Genomic DNA, 19,878 nt, shown 5'->3' with positions numbered 1-19,878 from the left:
GGATTTGACATTTCCCAACTCAAATCTCGTGCCCGGAGTCTACCACCCTTCCACTGCCCGAGAAGGCGCATTCATTCCAAGCTTTTCCAATCCAAATGGCGAACAACACTTGTCTCGACAAGTCATAGAGTTGATGAGCGTCCTTGCACAACAGACAACCTTGGTGAATCAACTTTTGCAACGCATCGGGATCCAACGTGCCCCGGACGAGGTATCCCGAAGTAGGACAAGGGCATACAGACCTTTCCAGCAACGTCTCAATAAGCAGCCACTCGACCAGCCACGAGCTGAACGTTTGGGCAGTGTACATTCCCGTCTTAGCGCGCGGAGGAGCATGCACTCTCGACTAGGCCCACGGATGAGCATACATTCACGGTTGGGGTCATACTCTGATAGTCAACATGAGCAACCTTCCGGGCAAAATGTCCATTCGCGGCTAAGCCCATAAGGAGCATCATCCACCTCACATCAGAGTAGGCAGCATGACGGACGGAAAGAAGCAGTCACTCAATCCCGCTCAAGTTCAATCAGCAGCCTGCGAAGAACTCGCTCGCCTGCTAGGAACGCACCACATGCACTGTATCCGCGACATAGACGAGCCAAACACATGGAAGAGTAGCCTAGACCAGCAAGTCATGGCTAGGGGCAGCCGAGAGTTCCGCTACCCCAACAAAGGCAAATTCAGGAAGAAGTAGAGAGACTATTGACCAAATGATTGCATGATTTCCAACGCAACGAGGTCACCGACGAGGCATTACGACGAAACATGACCAACATAAGCAGGTCACCCTTCACGGACGAGATCAAGCAGGCAGAGCCTCCACGCGAGTTCAGCATGCCACATTTCACATCTTTCAAAGGGGATGAAGACCCGGAGAGACACTTAAAGCTCTATCGAAGCGCAATGATCCTTTATCGAAACAACGATGATCTCATGGGCAAGATATTCACCACCACTCTACAAGGCGAGGCGCAAGATTGGTTCTACACCTTGCTGCCACAATCCATCCGGAATTTTTACGAACTTTCTTTGGTTTTCACCAAAGAATATTCATCTTATCGCTCGATCAAAACGAAGTCTGACCATTTGTTCGACGTCAAGAAGAACCCAAAGGAGTCGCTTCGCGACTATGTAAGGAGGTTCAAAGTAGAGAAGGCAAAAACAGTCGAATGCAACGACTCGATAGCTAGAGCAGCCTTCTAAAAAGGACTTCCAGCAGACCACCCGCTATTCAGAAAATTGATCATGAAATAATATCTAACTTTGGCAGACTCTTTTGCTTTGGCAGAAAAGCATGCACTTTGGGATGAGGCTCGCCAATGCACATTCAAGGACTTGAAGAAGTACCCGACATCACCTCTCTAGAAGCAGCGGAGGATTTATTCGCATGTTTAACAGTATCTAAAGTAGCAATAAGCTCTACCATAATGCGAGAAGAGATGGGGGCCAGACTACCTGTATTCTACAGTTCAAAAGCTCATCTCACTGCTATTAAAAATTCAAAAGCTAACTTTGGCGATAATTGTTGTAACCCAAAAGCTTAAGTTTTACCTTTAAACAGAAGCAGTCATCATCATGACGCACTATTCCGTCGAATCCAAACCTGCGACAATAAAGGCATAGACCCTGGCAGATGCAAAGTTTTCTGACGAACGCAACAACTCGGCCCAACGACGGCCCGAAGGCAGCCGAGCACACTTTAGCCACACCTGCTTCCTCAATGGAGATTTCTGGCATTTGCATGTCGACGACGCATCCAACTACGAAGGCTCGTGAGCAGCCGTGGTTCTTGCCACCCCAGACGTTTCAATGCTCAAGCAGGCGATTATTCTAAGCTTCAAAGCATCTAACAACAAAGCAGAGTACGAAGCCCCACTAGCAGGCCTTCGAATGACAAAAGACTTGGTGGTGAAAAAACTTTCCATTCATTCCGAGTCCTAGCTAATCACCAGCCAGACTACCAGGGGCAAAGGCATGATGATCATGGCAACCGATTACTTCACCAAATAAGTAGAAGCAGAGCCCATGACGATCATGGTTCAGACGGACATAGAGTGCTTCATATGAAGGAGTATCATTTGCCGATTTGGCATCCCTTAATCCATCGTCATCGACAACGGCCCGCAATTCATGGGCAAAGATTTAGCGAAGTTCTTCCAAAAATATGGCATCAAGCAGCACATGTCTACGCCAAGATATCCTCAAGGCAATAGGCAGGCCAAAGCATCCACTAAGATGATCCTCGACTGCCACAAGAAATCCCTCACCAATAAGAAAAGAAAATGGCCAGACAAACTCCAAGGATGTCTATGGGCATATTGCACAACCAAAAGACGAGCAACCGAAAGGAGATGGCCACAAGCTTAGATCTGGCAGAAGAAAGGCGCGAATAGACTATCACTCGCATTGCAGCCTAACAGCATCAACTCCTCTCCAGCTACAACAAAAGGGCCAAGATCCGGCAGTTCCAGCCCGGAGATCTGGTCATAAGAAAAACCTTCATCACTGCCAGCAGAAAAGGCTAAAAAAATATGGATCCCATATGGGAAAGTCCGTACAAGATCAGCAGAATAGGTGGGAAGAACAATTACACCATCGCCACCATAAAACGACAAAAAGATCGAAAAACAGTGGAACGCCTACAATATGAGGAAGTACTATGTGTGACCTCTCGCTACATCAAAGCCCGAAGACTCAAGCAGCTTGACGGACACTACCTCACCAATCGAGGATTATCCAGTTGTTATGCAGTTCTTACCTTACATCTAAGTTCTCGTTCGTTTAACTCGTTTTTCAATGAGGAATTCAGAAGTAATCACGACTTGGCTTGGCTGTATGCTTACAACAACTGATCACTCCTGCACTTCAAAAGAAGGCTGTGCCATTCTTAGGGACTTACCGCAGGAATTGCGCCCCCCGAGGGACCAACCATGCTCTCCAGTGCAAGAGGGTAAACTAATTGCTCTCCAACACGAGAGGGTAAACCAATTCCCTGACACCCACATAGGTCAGCTCTCAGAGAACGGGAGGAGAAACTCTACACTCCGAATATCCAGATGTGGATGAGCTGGGCTGCCCTAGTATAACTAGATGCACGATGGCTTGCACCGGGATTCCTAGAAGTAGCCGCAATGGTCTTTTTCAAGGCTTAGCTAACTGAAGGATTTTAGGTCTCTTGGCCTAATCCGTGGGGAACGGGGCCCTAGAGACGGAGAGGGCACATTACGCAGTACATCCGATGGACGGCTGCCCTGGAATCCTAATGCTGCTATCGAGTGCACTAAGGTAGCCTACGGACTCCGGAAGACTGCCTACGGCTTGCCCTTCAAGCAGTAAAGCCGCACTACACTTATACAACCGCACATTCTTGTGAAAGGTTAAACAAGCTAGCACGCATATACGAAATTTTATCCACTGCCGACATGTTACGTAGTCAATAAGCTTCACCTCTGCCAAGCGCGGAACAACCTACACCAAGTCCTAAAGTGTTGTGATACTTGCTACGCAACCTACGGAATTTGAGAAAGTCAAGGTTAACAGCCTAGTGGTTACGCGGACTTGTCTGCTTCTGTAAGTAAGGCATCCGGTTGCCAACCCAATGGCTAACAACTTTGCAAAGTTCTACACCAACACCTACGGCTGCATAGGCTACGCGAGCTTGTTTGCTTATAAAAAGTAGCATGCTTGCCACTGGTCTATCAAGTCTAAAGGTTAGGGCATGAACAAAAAAAGCAAAAATGAAGAAAAGCTAAGGAAAACATGTTTATAAACGACTGGCAAAGGCCAAAGGAGTTCAAGCAAAACAAGAGCTACAAGGAAAAACAAAGAAAATCATAAAGGCTACCTAGATGACTACACTTTAGCAGCCTGGACATCCTACGACTATTCAGTTGCCACACCTTCAGCAGCCGCGAAGCTCTTAGCAGCGGCATCACCCTCGACTGCTCCAGCCTGGGCACCAACTTCTCTAACTACTTCACCAATACCAACATGGACGCGCTGTAGCTCATCCACTTCTTTCTTCAAACTTTCGTTGATCTTTAGTACACCTTGAAGTTCCAACACTTGGGGTTCAAGCCTATCGACGATTCTCTTGAAGTGGATCACTTGATTATAAGCAGCAATCAACTTTTCATCCTTTGCATAAGCAGCGAAAGAAGTCTTTTGTTTTTTCCTCAGCCGGCATCTCTTGAGCAGGCAGGGAAGATCCCTTTTCCCACCTTCACTTGCAGCAGGATCTACAATGGTGATTGGACGAGCCAATGCATCCGCCTTGATCCTATTCACCTATTATTTTGGGAGCCACCCACGTTTCTCCTGATGAAGAGAGTTAAAATAGCCAACGCCATTTGTGGTACCCAGCATGGGAGTTCAACCCAACATTCCAGCAGCTCATGAGGCCAGCAACCTCTTCATTTCTCTCAATCACCTGCCTAGCTCGCGTCATGTCCAAAAGCCCAAAAAGACATGAGCCATGTGACTTGCCTAGCACTGCGCCACATCGCTACAATCCGTGGCCCCAGCCATACAAGCTGCCTTTGGTTCTAGCCAAGTCGAGCAGCTTAAAGCAGTGGTCCCTGCCACAATACCTCATCGGCCCATGCTGAGCCGACTCCTGGCCCATGCCAGCCGACATGCCGCACCACTCCGACGGCTGCCCCGAGGTAGCCCCATCCAAGAAGAAGACAAGGAAAATTAATTTTTTCTTACCTCAGTGCGGCATGAAGAAGACGAAGAAAGCAACGAAAGACAGTCCTTTGCACGGGCAAGATGTAGAAAATTGCTAGAGGAGGGGGAACAAATATCCTCTAAGCTATCTCTCTCTTGTAGGGTAGAATAAATCGCTTTCCAAAGTTGATTTAATAACCCACTTAAGGTGGACTTAAATAGGCTTTGAGAGAAATTTATTTCCCTTTCCTATAAGGATCTAATTTTCTATTAAAGAGAGAATCTACATCAAAATAAGAAGCAATCCCACGTTTCCTAAAGCAAGATGATCTCTACACCTGCTGCCCTTTCCTACGAGCAGCCCAACAGGTGTGGGGGCATTTATGGAGCCAAAAATAATCACAAGGCGACACGTGGATTCTTGGGTAAAAGAGGACAAAAATACCCTTGAGGCATACTGGGATTCCTATGCGCGAGCAGCGGGCAATCATCCCTAAACCAAGTCAAAAGTGCCCAAAATAGGTAACAATTTAAAGCCTATTTCATCAAATCCTTTCTATAAGGTAATTCCTAAAACCTAATGTATTCTATATATTTTGTATTCCATTATTTAGATAATCAATTAGCTAAATGATATTTTCCTTTCATATTCCCTAAAAATTGATTAATTAAAGGATTAATTACCTAATCAATCCCTTAATTATCAAATAAAACACCCATTCACACCTAAAACTACTAAGAGGCCGGCCACCTCCCTTTTCCTAACCTTTTTCATTTTTCTCCATTTTATTACCCCATTTATACAAATAATCAATTTTGTAACTCCTAATTAAACCTAAATTAAACCCAAAAAATCCTAGCCACCTCCTATCCCTATAAATATACTCTCATTCTCACCAAAAAAGCCAATTCCAACACTTTGGCAAAAATCCCAAAATTCTCTAAACACTCTTTCTCTCTAAATTCTAACTTTGGCATCGGAGGTTCTTCGGCCAAAGCCCCCCCATTCATCGTGGGCGTGTGAGGCTCTTGGCCTTAACCTAAGGTGTTAATTGTTTTGTAGGTGCAAAATTGTCCAAGATCAAGGAGGAAGAAATTTGCATCCACACATACAAAATCTCTTTTTTTCTCGATGAGATTAGTACTCTCAACAAGGTTACTTCTTGGTCATACACTTAAAGTTAAAATTTCTCTTTCCTGCACACATCATTTATCAAAACAATGTTGTTTCTAAACTTATATTGGAACTAGTTTGGCTAACTTTATATAGTTTTTCTTTTGGTCTAATAAATTGAGCTAGTTAACTTAAGATGAAACATTTCCATGAGCTTCATCATTTCTGCCGTAAAGTTAACACGGTGTATTACTTCTATAGTAAAGTTAAGGTTTTTTACATTGACATAACTCCTTATTTTGATTTATAACAATGAAAATCGATAGAAGTTATTTCTGAGTTTGTCCACCATAAATTATTTTAATCATTCCGTGAAAAATCTGTCGATATTTTTGTTATATTGAGGAATTAGTTTGACAAAAACATCCAAAAGATGGTCGCGTAATCGTTTACGTGAAAATTTAGCAACGATACAACGATCATTCACGTTTACGCAACCACCTCTATCGATTTTGATTATGTATGGTTGAGTGTATACAACGGTTGGCACCCAATCGAACCACCACCTAGGTACACTCGCTCGAAATCATAATTTCTTAATCATTTGATTGCCCGCATACTGAGGGAACCTAGCTAAGGTGGGCTAAATTAATGATTGTGGAGTTCCTTGGTAAATTTCCCCATCTGCATTGATTGATATCACGAAAAGATTACTTGTGTTTAGCTACTGCAACCTACTAGGTTTGGATGGAGAGAAACAACGCACGAATCTTTAGAAATAAAAGAATTGAACTTCTCCAAAACTTGCCACCACCACTATTAAAGGTAAATTAAACTTCTGTGTTCCATACTGTTTATTATTGTTGTTCCTATCTTTCTTATCTCGTAAGTCGTGATTATAACACGTGAATAAAAAGATAAATACAAGAGTAAGATACTTCGGCCCTTCGTAAGTTATTACGTACTAAAAGGTGATGTCTCTTCCTTGAAAGTAGTTGAGAACTTTATGATTTATTTGGAAGTGTTTTTAAAACGACTGAAAACACTTTTAGAGAAAATGTCCGTCTTCCAGGAAGCAATTCAAATGTTTTTCCAGGATTCATTTCTATTTTCACTAAATGATTGGTAAACATTTTCATCAAAAACACTTTCAATCATTTTAAAAGTACTTCGATACAAGTCCTTAAACATTCTGGGACCCTACCTTCAAATTGTTATGTTGTTTGCCCTTATAGTGTAGTTATTGTTTTGCCAGCCTTGGACTAGTTGGTGTATAGTTGTCGTTGTGGCGTTTGGTTTTGAGGTAGGATCACGATTCAAAATCTACCCAACAAAATTAGGAAAAATCAAGAAAAAGATAACATCAGCAAAACCTAATCCCTGCAGTAACAAAAAATAAGCAACACATAATATACTTCCAAGATTTATTTATTTATTTATTTTGTGAAAGATTTAATTGTTTTTCATTACGAAAGAAAATTGTTATTAGCACTTCAAAAATCTTATTTTATACTTTTAATATATTTTTCTTTTTAATAATAGAAAATTTAGAGTATCAAATAAGATTTTTAGAATGCTAATAACAATTCTCATTACAAAATTACGATTATTACCTACAATTGCGAACTCACAATTTGCTATTTTCATTGTTTCACCCCTCACTCGATAAATTCACTTTCCTCTTCTATCTTTATTCTCTTTTCTTATTTTGAAACTCTTGCCGCGTTATTACGTGTGCTTATATTATAAGGAAAACTAATGAAAAGGGTTTGAAAACTTTGAGTTTTAATGATAAGGACAAAATAAAGGGTAAAGTGAATAGTACCATGATTGACTTTTTAGTGTAAAAATGTGGTTTTTCGTTAAAGTGAACAGTACCAGGTGCTTTTCGTTAAAGTTCCACTCTTATATCTTTTATTCCCAACTATTGATCTCTTTTTAACTGTTAACGCAATACTTAAGACCGCGTTGCACATACATCCCGTGTGTATATATATCTTCTCGAATTTTCCAAAAAAAAAAAAAAATAATTGTTTTTTTTTTTTTTTTTTCAATCAAAGACATAAAAGGGAAGGAAATTCCCAAAATTTATCTTGAAAGTAAATAATAATAACGCTCTCCTCCCAACGAAAAACTGAAAAACGGTGGAGCTTCCGCTCCACCACCGCCCTCCGCAGGCCCGTTCTCTCTCTCTCTCTCTCTCTCTTTGTATTTTTATTTAATTTAATTTTTTTTCCCTTTGGCTTGTCAAAAAAACCCTCTTTTGACCATCCCCCTCCGTCTGCTCCCTCTCTTTCTTCTCTTCTTCCACCTATCTGCTCCAATCTTTCCTAATCCCATCTCGTTATATTTATATATCTCTGTATCTATATGTCTCTCTGATCCTTTCTATGAATGATCGATTTCCTTCTCCGCCAGCATTGGTTTTCGATCAAAACCTCTGAAAAGTAAAACCCCTCTTCCTTTCTCTGTTTTCTATCTTCTGGGTCAACCATGGGAATTTGCTTCTCCGCCGTCAAGGTCAGTGGCTCAAATAGCAACAACAACGCCCACGGCACCGCCGCCTCCAATCACAACCGGAAACAGAGGACAACAGCCGGGAAGCAGGAACAGAGACCCACCCACAGACCCAATGAGCCGCCCAAGAGGCAGGCTGTTCATAAACCTAAAACCAAGCTCAACTCCAGGAGCCGGAAGGGGGCCGTTCCCTGCGGAAAGCGGACCGATTTCGGGTACGATAAGAATTTCGATAAGCGGTACACGATCGGGAAGTTGTTGGGTCATGGGCAATTTGGGTACACGTATGTTGCAACCGATAGGGCAAATGGGGATCGAGTTGCGGTCAAGAGGATTGATAAGAACAAGGTATTGGATTGGAATCTCAAATTTATGAATTGGGTTTTGTATTTTTTTGGGATCATTGATAGGAAAGTTGCTATTCTTGATCTCATTTGGTTGTATGACAATTTGGGGCTGATAAGTTTTTCCCATTTCTTCATTTTCCTTTTGATGAATTGTGAAAGATTCTATTTGGGTGGAGTTCAATTGTTAAATAAGATATGAAATGTTGTTGAGCAGTCTTTTGTGTGGGTCTTTCTGAGGAGTGGAGAGTTAAAGCTTCCCACTTTTTGGGGTTCAGTTGTGGTTTCTGAAAGTTTGATCACTTTGAGCACCTCTTCATTCAATTGTTAGTTTAGCTGATTGCATATATATAGTTGCAGGTAGCAACTAACAATTACTCTTAAGTTTTGTGGGGTCATGCCTTTGATTTTATAGCAGGCATCGTTAGCAAAGTCATTGTTTGTTTGAGCTTTCTGTTCATGCCACAAGTGTTGAAATATGTATTTCATTTTGTTTCTTTTCAGCCAGTTTTCCTGAACATGTAGCTGTTAATCACGAGTATTACTGCGTTCATTGGCGAGATAAATATTTTTCCTTCGTCTTTGTTAATTGTTCTATTAGTGCTTGAATGATCTTTGGTTTGGCGGCAGATGATTCTACCTATTGCTGTTGAAGATGTTAAGCGAGAGGTCAGGATATTACAGGAGCTTGCAGGCCATGAGAATGTGGTCCATTTTTATGATGCATTTGAAGATGAATCTTATGTTTATATAGTTATGGAGTAAGTTTCCTTTTTATATTCTTTTCAGATTATCCATTGTTTTCCTTTTTTTGATTGATATACACTCCTTTTCTGGTTATGGGATCTTCGTCATTTCTGAGACATTATTTTTTATAATAATGTAAGTGGATGTTTCATCATCCTATTGATATCTTGCTCATATTGTCTTCAATTTTCTGCCCTTTCAGGTTATGTGAAGGTGGTGAGTTGCTGGATCGGATTTTAGAGAAGTAAGATTCCTTTAGTCCTGGATAAATACTAATCTGATTTCTGGTTGACCATGAAAGTTGTTCTGTGATATCTTTTGTAACATTGCAATTATATCCTTGTTCTTGGTTAATCAGGAAGGACAGCCGTTACACTGAAAAAGATGCTGCAGTAGTTGTAAGGCAGATGCTCAAGGTTGCAGCTGAGTGTCATTTACATGGTCTGGTGCACCGTGACATGAAGCCTGAGGTATAAACAAGTTCATTAACACGAATTCATCAACTGTTATGTTCTAGATATTTGTAACCTCTAGATTGTTGTAACCTTACCTTTATTCTTTGCTTGTAGAATTTTCTTTTCAAGTCAAAATCCTTAGACTCACCTTTGAAGGCCACAGACTTTGGTTTGTCTGACTTCATAAAACCAGGTATGCATACTTGCAGTCCTAGAAATATTTGATCAAGAGATTTACAAGTTCCTGTCAGTGTTGTTCATCTATTTCTTGTGACGAGGTTTCTGGCCATTTGTATTTGAAAACTATAAAGTTGTTTAAACTGAAAATGCAGGAAAGAAGTTTCAAGATATTGTTGGCAGTGCTTACTATGTTGCTCCTGAAGTATTGAGACGCAAGTCAGGGCCTGAGTCAGATGTTTGGAGTATTGGCGTTATTACCTACATTTTGCTTTGTGGGAGGCGTCCATTTTGGGATAAGACCGAAGATGGTATATTTAAGGAGGTGTAGTACATTCTTAATTTTGTATACTAATAAACTTCTCTGTTGGATTTTACTTTTTGTTTTTTGGGGGCAAGAATTGTGTGCCATTTCATTATTTGCATAGTGGCACCCTCCCCGCCATTTTCTGTTAGTAGACTTACCTCTCCTTTATTGCAGGTCTTAAGGAACAAGCCTGATTTTCGTCGCAAACCATGGCCAAGCATAAGTAACAGTGCTAAAGATTTTGTTAAGAAGTTACTTGTGAAGGATCCTCGGGCGAGGCTAACTGCTGCTCAGGCACTATGTATGTCCCTAGATCTTATTCTGGTAGAAATAATGCTGATTACACTAGCACTGGAAAGGCTAATGTATTTGTGAAAGTTCAAGTTAGTGGGCTTGGAAATGATTTTCCAATGTTTTCTTTCTTTGCAATTGAGTTGTTGGTGTCAATAGTCAAATACCCAGAGACCGTTATTAGTTTATTTCACGGCAATTATTGAAGTGATAAAAGATTAGCTCTTTTGGGGGATTAACAGTTCGTTCTATTTTCAGCACACCCGTGGGTTAGAGAAGGGGGGAATGCATCAGAGATTCCTATCGATATATCCGTTCTCAACAACATGCGCCAGTTCGTGAAATATAGTCGTTTGAAACAGTTTGCTCTAAGGGTAAGAAAGATTTCCTTCTGTTGGAGTTTCCAATGCATCAAAGACAAGTGTGTTTTGTATTTAATATCTGTTACTCAAAATTTATATCCTTGCAGGCATTAGCTAGCACACTTAATCCCGAGGAGCTGTCTGATCTCAAAGATCAATTTGATGCAATTGACGTGGATAAGAATGGTTCTATTAGTCTTGAAGAAATGAGACAGGTAAACCTTTATCCCATTAAGTTCAATGATGTCTTTATTGATACCTATTTCTTTATGGAATGTAGAATTTGATACCTCTCTAACTTCTAAATGATGTCTTTATTGCAGGCGCTTGCTAAAGATGTCCCTTGGAAATTGAAAGATTCGCGTGTTCTTGAGATACTGGAAGCGGTATGCCAACCCCACAACTTTTTCCTTTTTCTTTTTTCCTTCTCTCTACAAGGGGAAAACCCTGCCTCTGTATTATGTTCTTCTTTATGCCAGTCTCTTAGGGTCTTCTTCCCCTTATGATTCTTTCTCGTTGGAATCCCTCTTACCCTTACTCCACCCAAGGCGATGTGAATCTAACATTGATCTTTATATCAGTGTTTTTTGTGTTGCTTTCTCTGTACGGTTTGAAATATGGTTGTTTACTTGCTTGATTCAGATTGACATCAACACCGACGGGCTTGTGGACTTCACTGAGTTTGTCGCGGCTACTCTACATGTGCATCAATTGGAGGAACATGACTCAGAGAAGTGGCTGCAGCGCTCACGGACAGCTTTTGAGAAATTCGACATAGATAAAGATGGGTTCATAACTCCGGAGGAACTTAGAATGGTTAGTATTAGTTCCATGCATTGACTATCCCCCTTCCTTCTCAGATGACACGGATACATGGCACACCGAATTGGTTCGAGCGGTGGTCTTGTTAATTTTGCTAATATACGATATTGCTTTCTTTTCTTTTGCAGCACACTGGTCTAAAAGGTTCTATTGATCCACTTCTTGAAGAGGCGGACATCGACAAAGATGGGAGGATCAGCCTATCAGAATTCCGCAGACTTCTAAGAACTGCAAGCATTAGCGCGAGAATTGTGACTAGCCCACCTGGTCACCGGAATGATAGGAAGGTACAAGATTGGAAGTAAGAGAGGTGTATGAAAGGTGTTCTGGTTTTCTAGTTTATAACCATCTCGGACCACTTTTGAACTCAAGTATTCAGCAATTGTATTCTGCATAGGATTTGGTTTAAACGTTCACCGAGACGTGTGATGTTAGAGTTGGTGTGGATCTGAAAGGGTGGCGGCTCCGGCTACACTACGATGGTTGTTCTAAGTGTACATCGTTTTGCAGGTCTTGGGGATTTATTGGTTGTGCTATACAATTTATGATGTGTGACAAAAATAAGTTTTAATGAAGTATAGCAGATTACAACCACAACTGGGTTCATGCAATAGAGAAAAACTACCAAGGGCTTGACGGTTCAATCAAGTTACATTAGGGTCCGTTTACTAATTCGTAATCAAAATAGATGGAATTGGATCGAGGGGGAATTGAATTGAGGAGGAATTGAAATCCAGATTTCCATTAAAGCTGTTTACTACAGTTTTCTGGAATCGGAGTATAAATGGTCTTGTTTGAATATAAGTTGTTTACTAATTCACTTGAATCGGAATGAAAATTTGTATGATTACTAGAATGCCCTTTATTATAAATAAATATTTTATAAGAACTTATAGGAAATCTAGTCAATTGATATAAAATAAAAAATAAAAAACTAACCAACCAAACCCCAACCCAACCGTTCTCTCTATCTCTGCCTCAATCATCTTTCAACGATTTGAAATTCACAGTGGGTTTGAGGCCTATGGGAAGTGCTGGTTGTGGTAATGTAATTTCTTTGAAGTTTAGTTTACGGGGTATATCATGTTGATTTGAATGTGAGGAGTTTGGTTTTTAGCATTGTGTTAAAAAGAAATAACTAAAATGGGTTCTTCTTCAGCTTTCGCTTGATCTTGTTTTCTGGTTGTCGTTGTTGTCTAGGAATATGATGGTGGGTATGTGGCCTTTGGAAGACAGGAAGGGGGCGGTAGTGAGGGAGAAGCAGACAAACTAGCGCTAGGCACGGGAGCTGGTTTTATCATTGGAATTTCAGCAATTATGTGAAGGCATTATGGGTATGAAAAATGGATTCCCCATTCCCTCATTCTTCAGGAACTCAAATACCACTTACTATCAAGGGATCCAATTCCTCCAAAGTGAGGAATTGAATTCCAAACTTTGTGTGGATCCCACCATATTTTTTATTCCTTAAAATTTAGTAAACACAGGAGTGGTCCGTAATCGGAATACGATTCCATGTTTTGATTCCCATTACGTGTACGTAAACGCGCTCTTAAAGGACAAAACATGTGTGTATATGACCTAGCAGAAATAGGTCTTTTTACAAAGTAATTAACTAGCTCCTCAAACGATGAGGACGAGTTTCTCCTCAAAATACTTTGAGATCAACTTGAGGAAACTTGTGTTTATGATTGAAATCTCGTAATATTAACTTATTTAAAGTTCATTTCTATATAAAATCAATAAAATATGAGATTATTAAGTCATCGAACTGTATAAAAACAAATGAATGAATTCGATAAAATCACTGCGTACTGTCTATTTATTTGCTATAGTTGATTGACTAAACGATCTTATTTCTAATTGATTTTTTGCATATGTGATACTTACAAAGTAATTTATCATATGAATAGTTTCAATCATAAACATGAAGTATTGTAAATCGGTCACAAAGTGTTTTGAGAGGAACTGAGGAACTTCTTTTGCCAAAGTCTCAAATTAGTAAACAATTAGAAACAATTGCGCTGACATGGGTTGGAAACTTGGAACCCAATCCACCTTTTCTTTTTTGTGATCAACAACCAAATCCACATTTAGGTTTTGTTCGGTGTAGATGATGAGATTTACTAGATAAAACATTATTTTCAAAGTTGTTGCGAAGAAATGAAAAAACGGTGACTAAGTTGAAGCTAACAGGTTTTCTTCATGTCTAAACCCTTCTAATCCTCTTAAATTGAAAAAATCATTCTCTCTTGCCTTCAATATGCATTGAACTTAAAAGAAGGTTACAGACCAGTCCAACAAACTCAAAAGAGAGTGTCTTCTGAGACAAAAGTAAAGGATAAGGAAGAGTTTACGAGGTTACTAGCATGTTTTCTAAGGCGTACATCGGCATTGGTTACTCATACTTTGGATGGCCTTAGAAAACATGATTTAAGTAACCGACACAAACCCTAAACGCTAAACCCTAAATCATCAGAGTAATGAGGATCTGTGTAGATTACAAGAATCTAAATCAAGCAACTCTAAAAGTATGAGTAACCAATACCAATGCCGATTCAGGATTTGCTTATATATGCAGTTTTCAGGCATCAAATCCTGTCATTCATGGCTGGGAGAGTACAACCAGATCAAATTAGCATTAGAAGACAACTTATATGTGGTCAAGAGCAGTTGGTGCTGTTATGTGGTCATGCCTCTTAGTTTGATGGGTGTATTATAGGGCAACCGGATGCTATCTTTCATAATATGATTGGGCATACTTTGGAGTTTTATATTGATGATCTTGTGGTCAAGTTAAGCTAGATCATATAGCAGCCTTGAGGAAGTTTTCGATAGAAGAGGAAGCACTAGTTAAAGATAAACTCAAAAAAGTGTACTTTCGGAGTGAAAGTTGATAACAACAACAACAAAGTCTTATCCTATTAAATGAGTTCGGCTGTATGAATCCCTAGTACGTGATGAATATGTTTTTAATAAATTTCATATAAAAATATGTGAAACAAAATTTCAGGCTACCAAAAACTACTTTTATTACTTTATAGAAGTTTATTTCTAAGTATTTTGAGTACATACTTTTACATATCGATATTGCCTTATTTTGGTCAGTAGAATTACAATAAGATGTTAAAGTTGAAGATCTTGGTTTATCCTTTCTAAACCTTTGCCTTGTGAGACAAACAACTTGCATGATCATTTATAAAACTAGTTCATATAAGTGATATTATTACTCTAAATTACATTAAAAAGAAAAAAAAGGTCCAAAGCCGGAAAACAAGTTGAAGAGAAAACCCTTAATCTAACAGGGGTTTGGATGTTTAGAAAATCTTGGAGTAACCCTAACCGACAAGCTAATCACTAGTACAAAAAACACTTTGCGCGACGTAGGTCCTTCGTCGCGCAAAGTCAAAAAAGGTCGCGCAAAAATTTGCCCAACGAACCTTTGTCGTGCGAAAACCGTTGCGGCAAGGCAGTGACAGAAGGCTTTGCACGACGAAGGGGTTACATGCGTCGCGCAAAGCCACTTTGTACGACGTAGGTTGCGTCGCGCAAAGTCACGTTGCGCAAAGTCATGTAACCCCCTCGTCGCGGAAAGTGGCTTTGTGCGACGCATCCTATGTCTCGCAAAGGGACTTCGCGCGACGCAACCTACGTCGCGCAAAGCCACTTTGTGCGACGCATGTAACCCCTTCGTCGCGCAAAGTGGATTAGATCACTTTTTGGTTTTGGTCAAAAATATTATTTTCTTAATTTTTTAATAATATTGTAATTAAATTCTAAACAATAATTAATTAACCAAAGAAAAGTATTTAATTATAAAATATATGAAAATGTACATAAAAGATGTCCGAATAAAAAAGAAAATACTAGGTGAAGTGGCTACTGGGTATCGGCAGGGTGAAGTGGCTCAGAGGTCGAAGGTGTAGTAGCAAGATCAGGTACTGGTAGCGAGATTTGGAGGCCGGTCATCTGTATGCGCTCGTACCAGACCTCTCATATGCCCGGCATAGGCCTGCAGCTGCTCGCCCTGGGCCCTTATCTGTTCCCTCATCTACTCGCCCTGGACCTCACGCTGACCCTTTAGGGTTGTCACTTCCTCCTTCAATGAATCGACCTCTGCGATGATCTGACGGAAACATCTAAGTAATCAATTGATTCAATGATCTGACAGAAACAATATGTGGTAGGTAGCAGTTAATTGAAGAGAAAACATCTAAGTAATCAATTGCTTTAGTGAATCTTCTATAGTATGGTTGCACTAAATATGCACATGCATAGAATCTGATGTTAGCAACTCCTCTGACCATATGATTTTTTCGAAATGTTAAATATCAAGGTTTTCAGATAATAGTGTTACGGTGCTCTTGATGCCATGGTGTTCTACTTTTATGTTGCTGATGGTGGTTCAACAGACTAATCAACACGTCCCAAACCCTCGATTAATCAACATATACCTAAGCAGCGATTAATTAACATTTCTATGTCCATACAGATTACAGAGAAGCATCCGAGCTTGTCTGTAATCTGTATGGACACAGAAATGTTGGACTCTCTTGACATGAACACAAAAACGACTTGTTTAATAAGGCTCTACAAGTACGGATAATGTATATTTAGATTGAGCAAGTAACAAATTATATGCAACAACCTTATGAACAACCCTGATCACAAATTTGAATACAATGAACCAATTTGATCGTCAATTTAAAATATTTACACAAGTAGATACCACAAGAAAAGCAAAAGGAGGAAAAAAAAAAACACTTTGCGCGACGTTGGTACACCTGCGTCCCGCAAAACAGCTTTGCGTGACACAGGTGCACCTACGTTGTGCAAAGTGCTTTTTTTTTTTTTTGCCTTTTGCTTCTCTTTTGCCCTTTTGCTAATAAGTACAAAATAAATAAATTAAAATCTACTTACTAAATATGTATACCATTGAACTTGATGGGAAATGTATTGTACGAAATTAGTTTCAACGATCAAACCGTCAAACTTGTTTGTATATACTTTGAGATCACATACGTCAAAAATATCAAAAAACAAACATTCAGAGATCAAGTAACGGGGCAAAACTTTTCGATGGTTATAAACTAAAAATCACGATTTAACGGTTGTTTTAACTCCGATTTTGATGAATTTTTAAAGCTACACTCCTTGACCCTATATGAATACAATGAACTAATTCGATCTTTAATTTAAAATATTTACACTAGTGGATACCACAAAATCTTATGTTATACTTGATGAAAGTATTTAATAAAAGGAAAACTAATGAAAAGGGCTTGAAAACTTTGAGTTTTAATGATAAGAACAAAATAAAGGGTAAAGTGAATAGTACCAGTTTTGACTTTTTAGTGTAAAAATATGGTTTTTCGTTAAGGTGAACAGTACCGTGGGCTTTTCGTTAAAACTCCCTTAAATAAACTCTAAGTGTTAGTGAATGTACCGTTTTGATGGGAAACGCATTGTACGAAACTAGTTTCAACGATCCAACCATCAAAATTGTTTGCATATGCTTCGAGATTGCGTACGCCAAAAATACAAAAAAACAAACATTCAGAGATCAAGTAACGAGACAAAACTTTTCGACGGTTATAAACGAAAAAGCACGATTTAACGATAGTTTTAACTCCGATTTTGTTGATTTTTTAGAGCTACACTCTTTAACCCTATATGAATTCAATGAACCAATTTGATCGTCAATTTAAAACATTTACACAAGTAGATACCACAAAAGAAAAAGGTAATGCAAGAACCCCAAAAGAAAAAGCAAAAGGAGAAAAAAAAAAACACTTTGGGCGACGTAGGTACACCAACGTTGCCCAAAAAAGCTTTGCGCGACGCAGGTGTACCTACGTCGCGCAAAATGTTTTTTTTATTTTTTATTTTTTCCGTTTTGCTTTTCTTTTGCCCTTTTGCTTATAAGTACAAAATAAATAAATTAAAATCTACTTACTAAATATATATACCAATGAACTTGATGGGAAACACATTGTACGAAATTAGTTTCAACGATCAAATCGTCAAACTTGTTTGTATATACTTCGAGATCACATACGTAAAAAATCTCAAAAAAAAAACATTCAGAGATCAAGTAACAGGACAAAAAATTTCGACGGTTATAAACGAAAAATCACGATTTAATGGTAGTTTTAACTCTAATTTTGATGATTTTTTAGAGCTACACTCATTGACCCTATATGAATACAATGAAATGATTTGATCATTAATTTAAAATATTTACACAAGTGAATACCACAAAATCTAATATTTAGAGCTGTAAACTGGCTTCTTCTCTTGGTTTTGCTTCAAAATCTTGCGCGATGTAGCCAAAGTAGTGCAAAGCTATTTTCGCGCAAAACAGCTTTGTGCGACGCATACCTTCGTCGCGCAAGCGTCGCGCAAACATGTTTTTGTACTAGTGTAATGAGGTTCTAAACGCCGGTTCCTAACACAACACCGTTTAAACGTGGAAAAAAACACCCTGGTCAAAGGCTCTAAACCCGTTTTGCTTTATATTTGCAATATCACTCTCTTGCTTCATCTTTCACTTGAGAAGACGACTCATTCTGTAACATGTAAAATAATTTCTTATCGATTTTCCTTCTCTTTTATTTTTTCTTCTTCTTGATTTTTCTTGTTTCGGACACTTTCATTTTTCTTGTTAAAACTTGATTGTATGTTTTAATTTGATTACCATTGCAAACCAACCATGGGGAAGCAAATATTGGCCGAGTCGATCAAACTTGCTGACCAAGTTACAAAGGCGCTGGACAGGGCAATTGTCAGTTCCACGGCGAAAGAGTTGATCCCCGAGCTCAAATCCAAGACTCAAAACCTGGCGGGGCTTCTCCGCCAACTCAGCATATGTGACCTCTCCGATTCCTTCCACGGTTCCTATGACGTCGCAGTACGGCGGATCCTGATCAGCGTCATCGAACGTAAGAGACTACAAGGCATGTGAGGCTGCCATAGAAGCATGCATTGCTCTTAAAAATTTTGCATGCAGAGACAACGATTCTCACGTTGACCATTCTAGGGCAATATTAGGTGCTGGAGTTGCAAAGCACTTAATCCAGTTTGTATATTTTGGGGAACGTATAATTCAGTTTCCTGCTTTGTTTCTCATGTGCTACATTACGCTGCACGTACTACCAGACAGATGTGAAGAACTCGCCACGGTCGAGTGCTCATCATGCTTCACTGGACATCTAGAAAATCTCATATTATTCGAGATAAACTGTTAAACACGTTGTTGCACGAGGCTAAAACTAAGTTAAATCTTTACTGGTCGGGAGATCAAGGCTCCATTTGATATTATCATTTTCTTGAATTTTACATATCATGTCATTTGTAAGTTCCTCAGTCAAATGAAGATCCAATTACTTGATATGTTTTTCTTTCTCCCAACCAATTTATTAATGTTGTTTGAGGGGATTGTTGTTGTCAAGACCACAAATTGATCATGAAAGGAAAGATGAGATGCTATGTTAATAAGTAACTGCAATATAAACCAACCACAAGGCAACGACCTAGTTATTATTCTTTCCATAATTTCTTTCGAATTTTGACACGTACATTTTGTTATTTATCAATTCAGTACAATCATAGTAAGATGTTGGAGAAAGCTGAAAATTTTTACCTTTAATTTTTTTCTGATGTAGGAAAAGATTGGGATGAGTTTTGGAAAAGTAAAGAAAAGGAAGCGCTTTAATTAAAGTTGACAAGGCAAAATGATACAACGGGAATTTACAGGGATTTGGGGTCCAATCTTTGTTTTGGGCGCATAATACTTTCCGGAAAAGAACGTGACCTCCCCTTTCAAACTTATTGTTATTCTATGACCATGATAGATTTTAGCCAACCGATATCGTGTAGGCCTTCAAAAATGTGTTTTAAAATTTGTAATAAATTTCAGACTTTTCAATTTCCATTTGAATTCATGTCGTATAATTTCTGAAAACCCCTGAGCTTCGTCAACGCCTGCGTCGTTTCCAAAGAGCATTGCTCTAGAAGAAGAAGAAAGATGAACATACGTGATCAATCATCTTCTCCGTTGTTGCTTTGTGTCTC

The 19,878-nt window shown here is 39.3% G+C and overlaps 1 protein-coding gene across 1 annotated transcript; it reads left to right on the top strand.

Moving 5' to 3' along the window:
- Window positions 1-7,876: 7,876 nt before the first annotated feature.
- On the top strand, window positions 7,877-12,402 carry LOC103400016 (calcium-dependent protein kinase 28-like). The gene is made up of 12 exons (XM_008338699.4): window positions 7,877-8,648; window positions 9,275-9,405; window positions 9,594-9,635; window positions 9,750-9,861; window positions 9,961-10,039; window positions 10,179-10,348; window positions 10,505-10,631; window positions 10,880-10,995; window positions 11,091-11,198; window positions 11,307-11,369; window positions 11,626-11,799; window positions 11,934-12,402. The coding sequence occupies exons 1-12, from the start codon at window positions 8,277-8,279 to the stop codon at window positions 12,108-12,110; spliced, it is 1,671 nt and encodes a 556-aa protein (XP_008336921.3). The 5' UTR covers window positions 7,877-8,276; the 3' UTR covers window positions 12,111-12,402.
- Window positions 12,403-19,878: the final 7,476 nt, after the last annotated feature.

This window comes from Malus domestica, chromosome 02, assembly GCF_042453785.1.
Source record: "Malus domestica chromosome 02, GDT2T_hap1".
In the NCBI taxonomy this organism is placed as follows: Eukaryota; Viridiplantae; Streptophyta; class Magnoliopsida; order Rosales; family Rosaceae; genus Malus; species Malus domestica.
The sequence above is the reverse complement of the archived record's forward strand: the minus strand, read 5'-3'. Positions and strand labels throughout refer to the sequence as shown.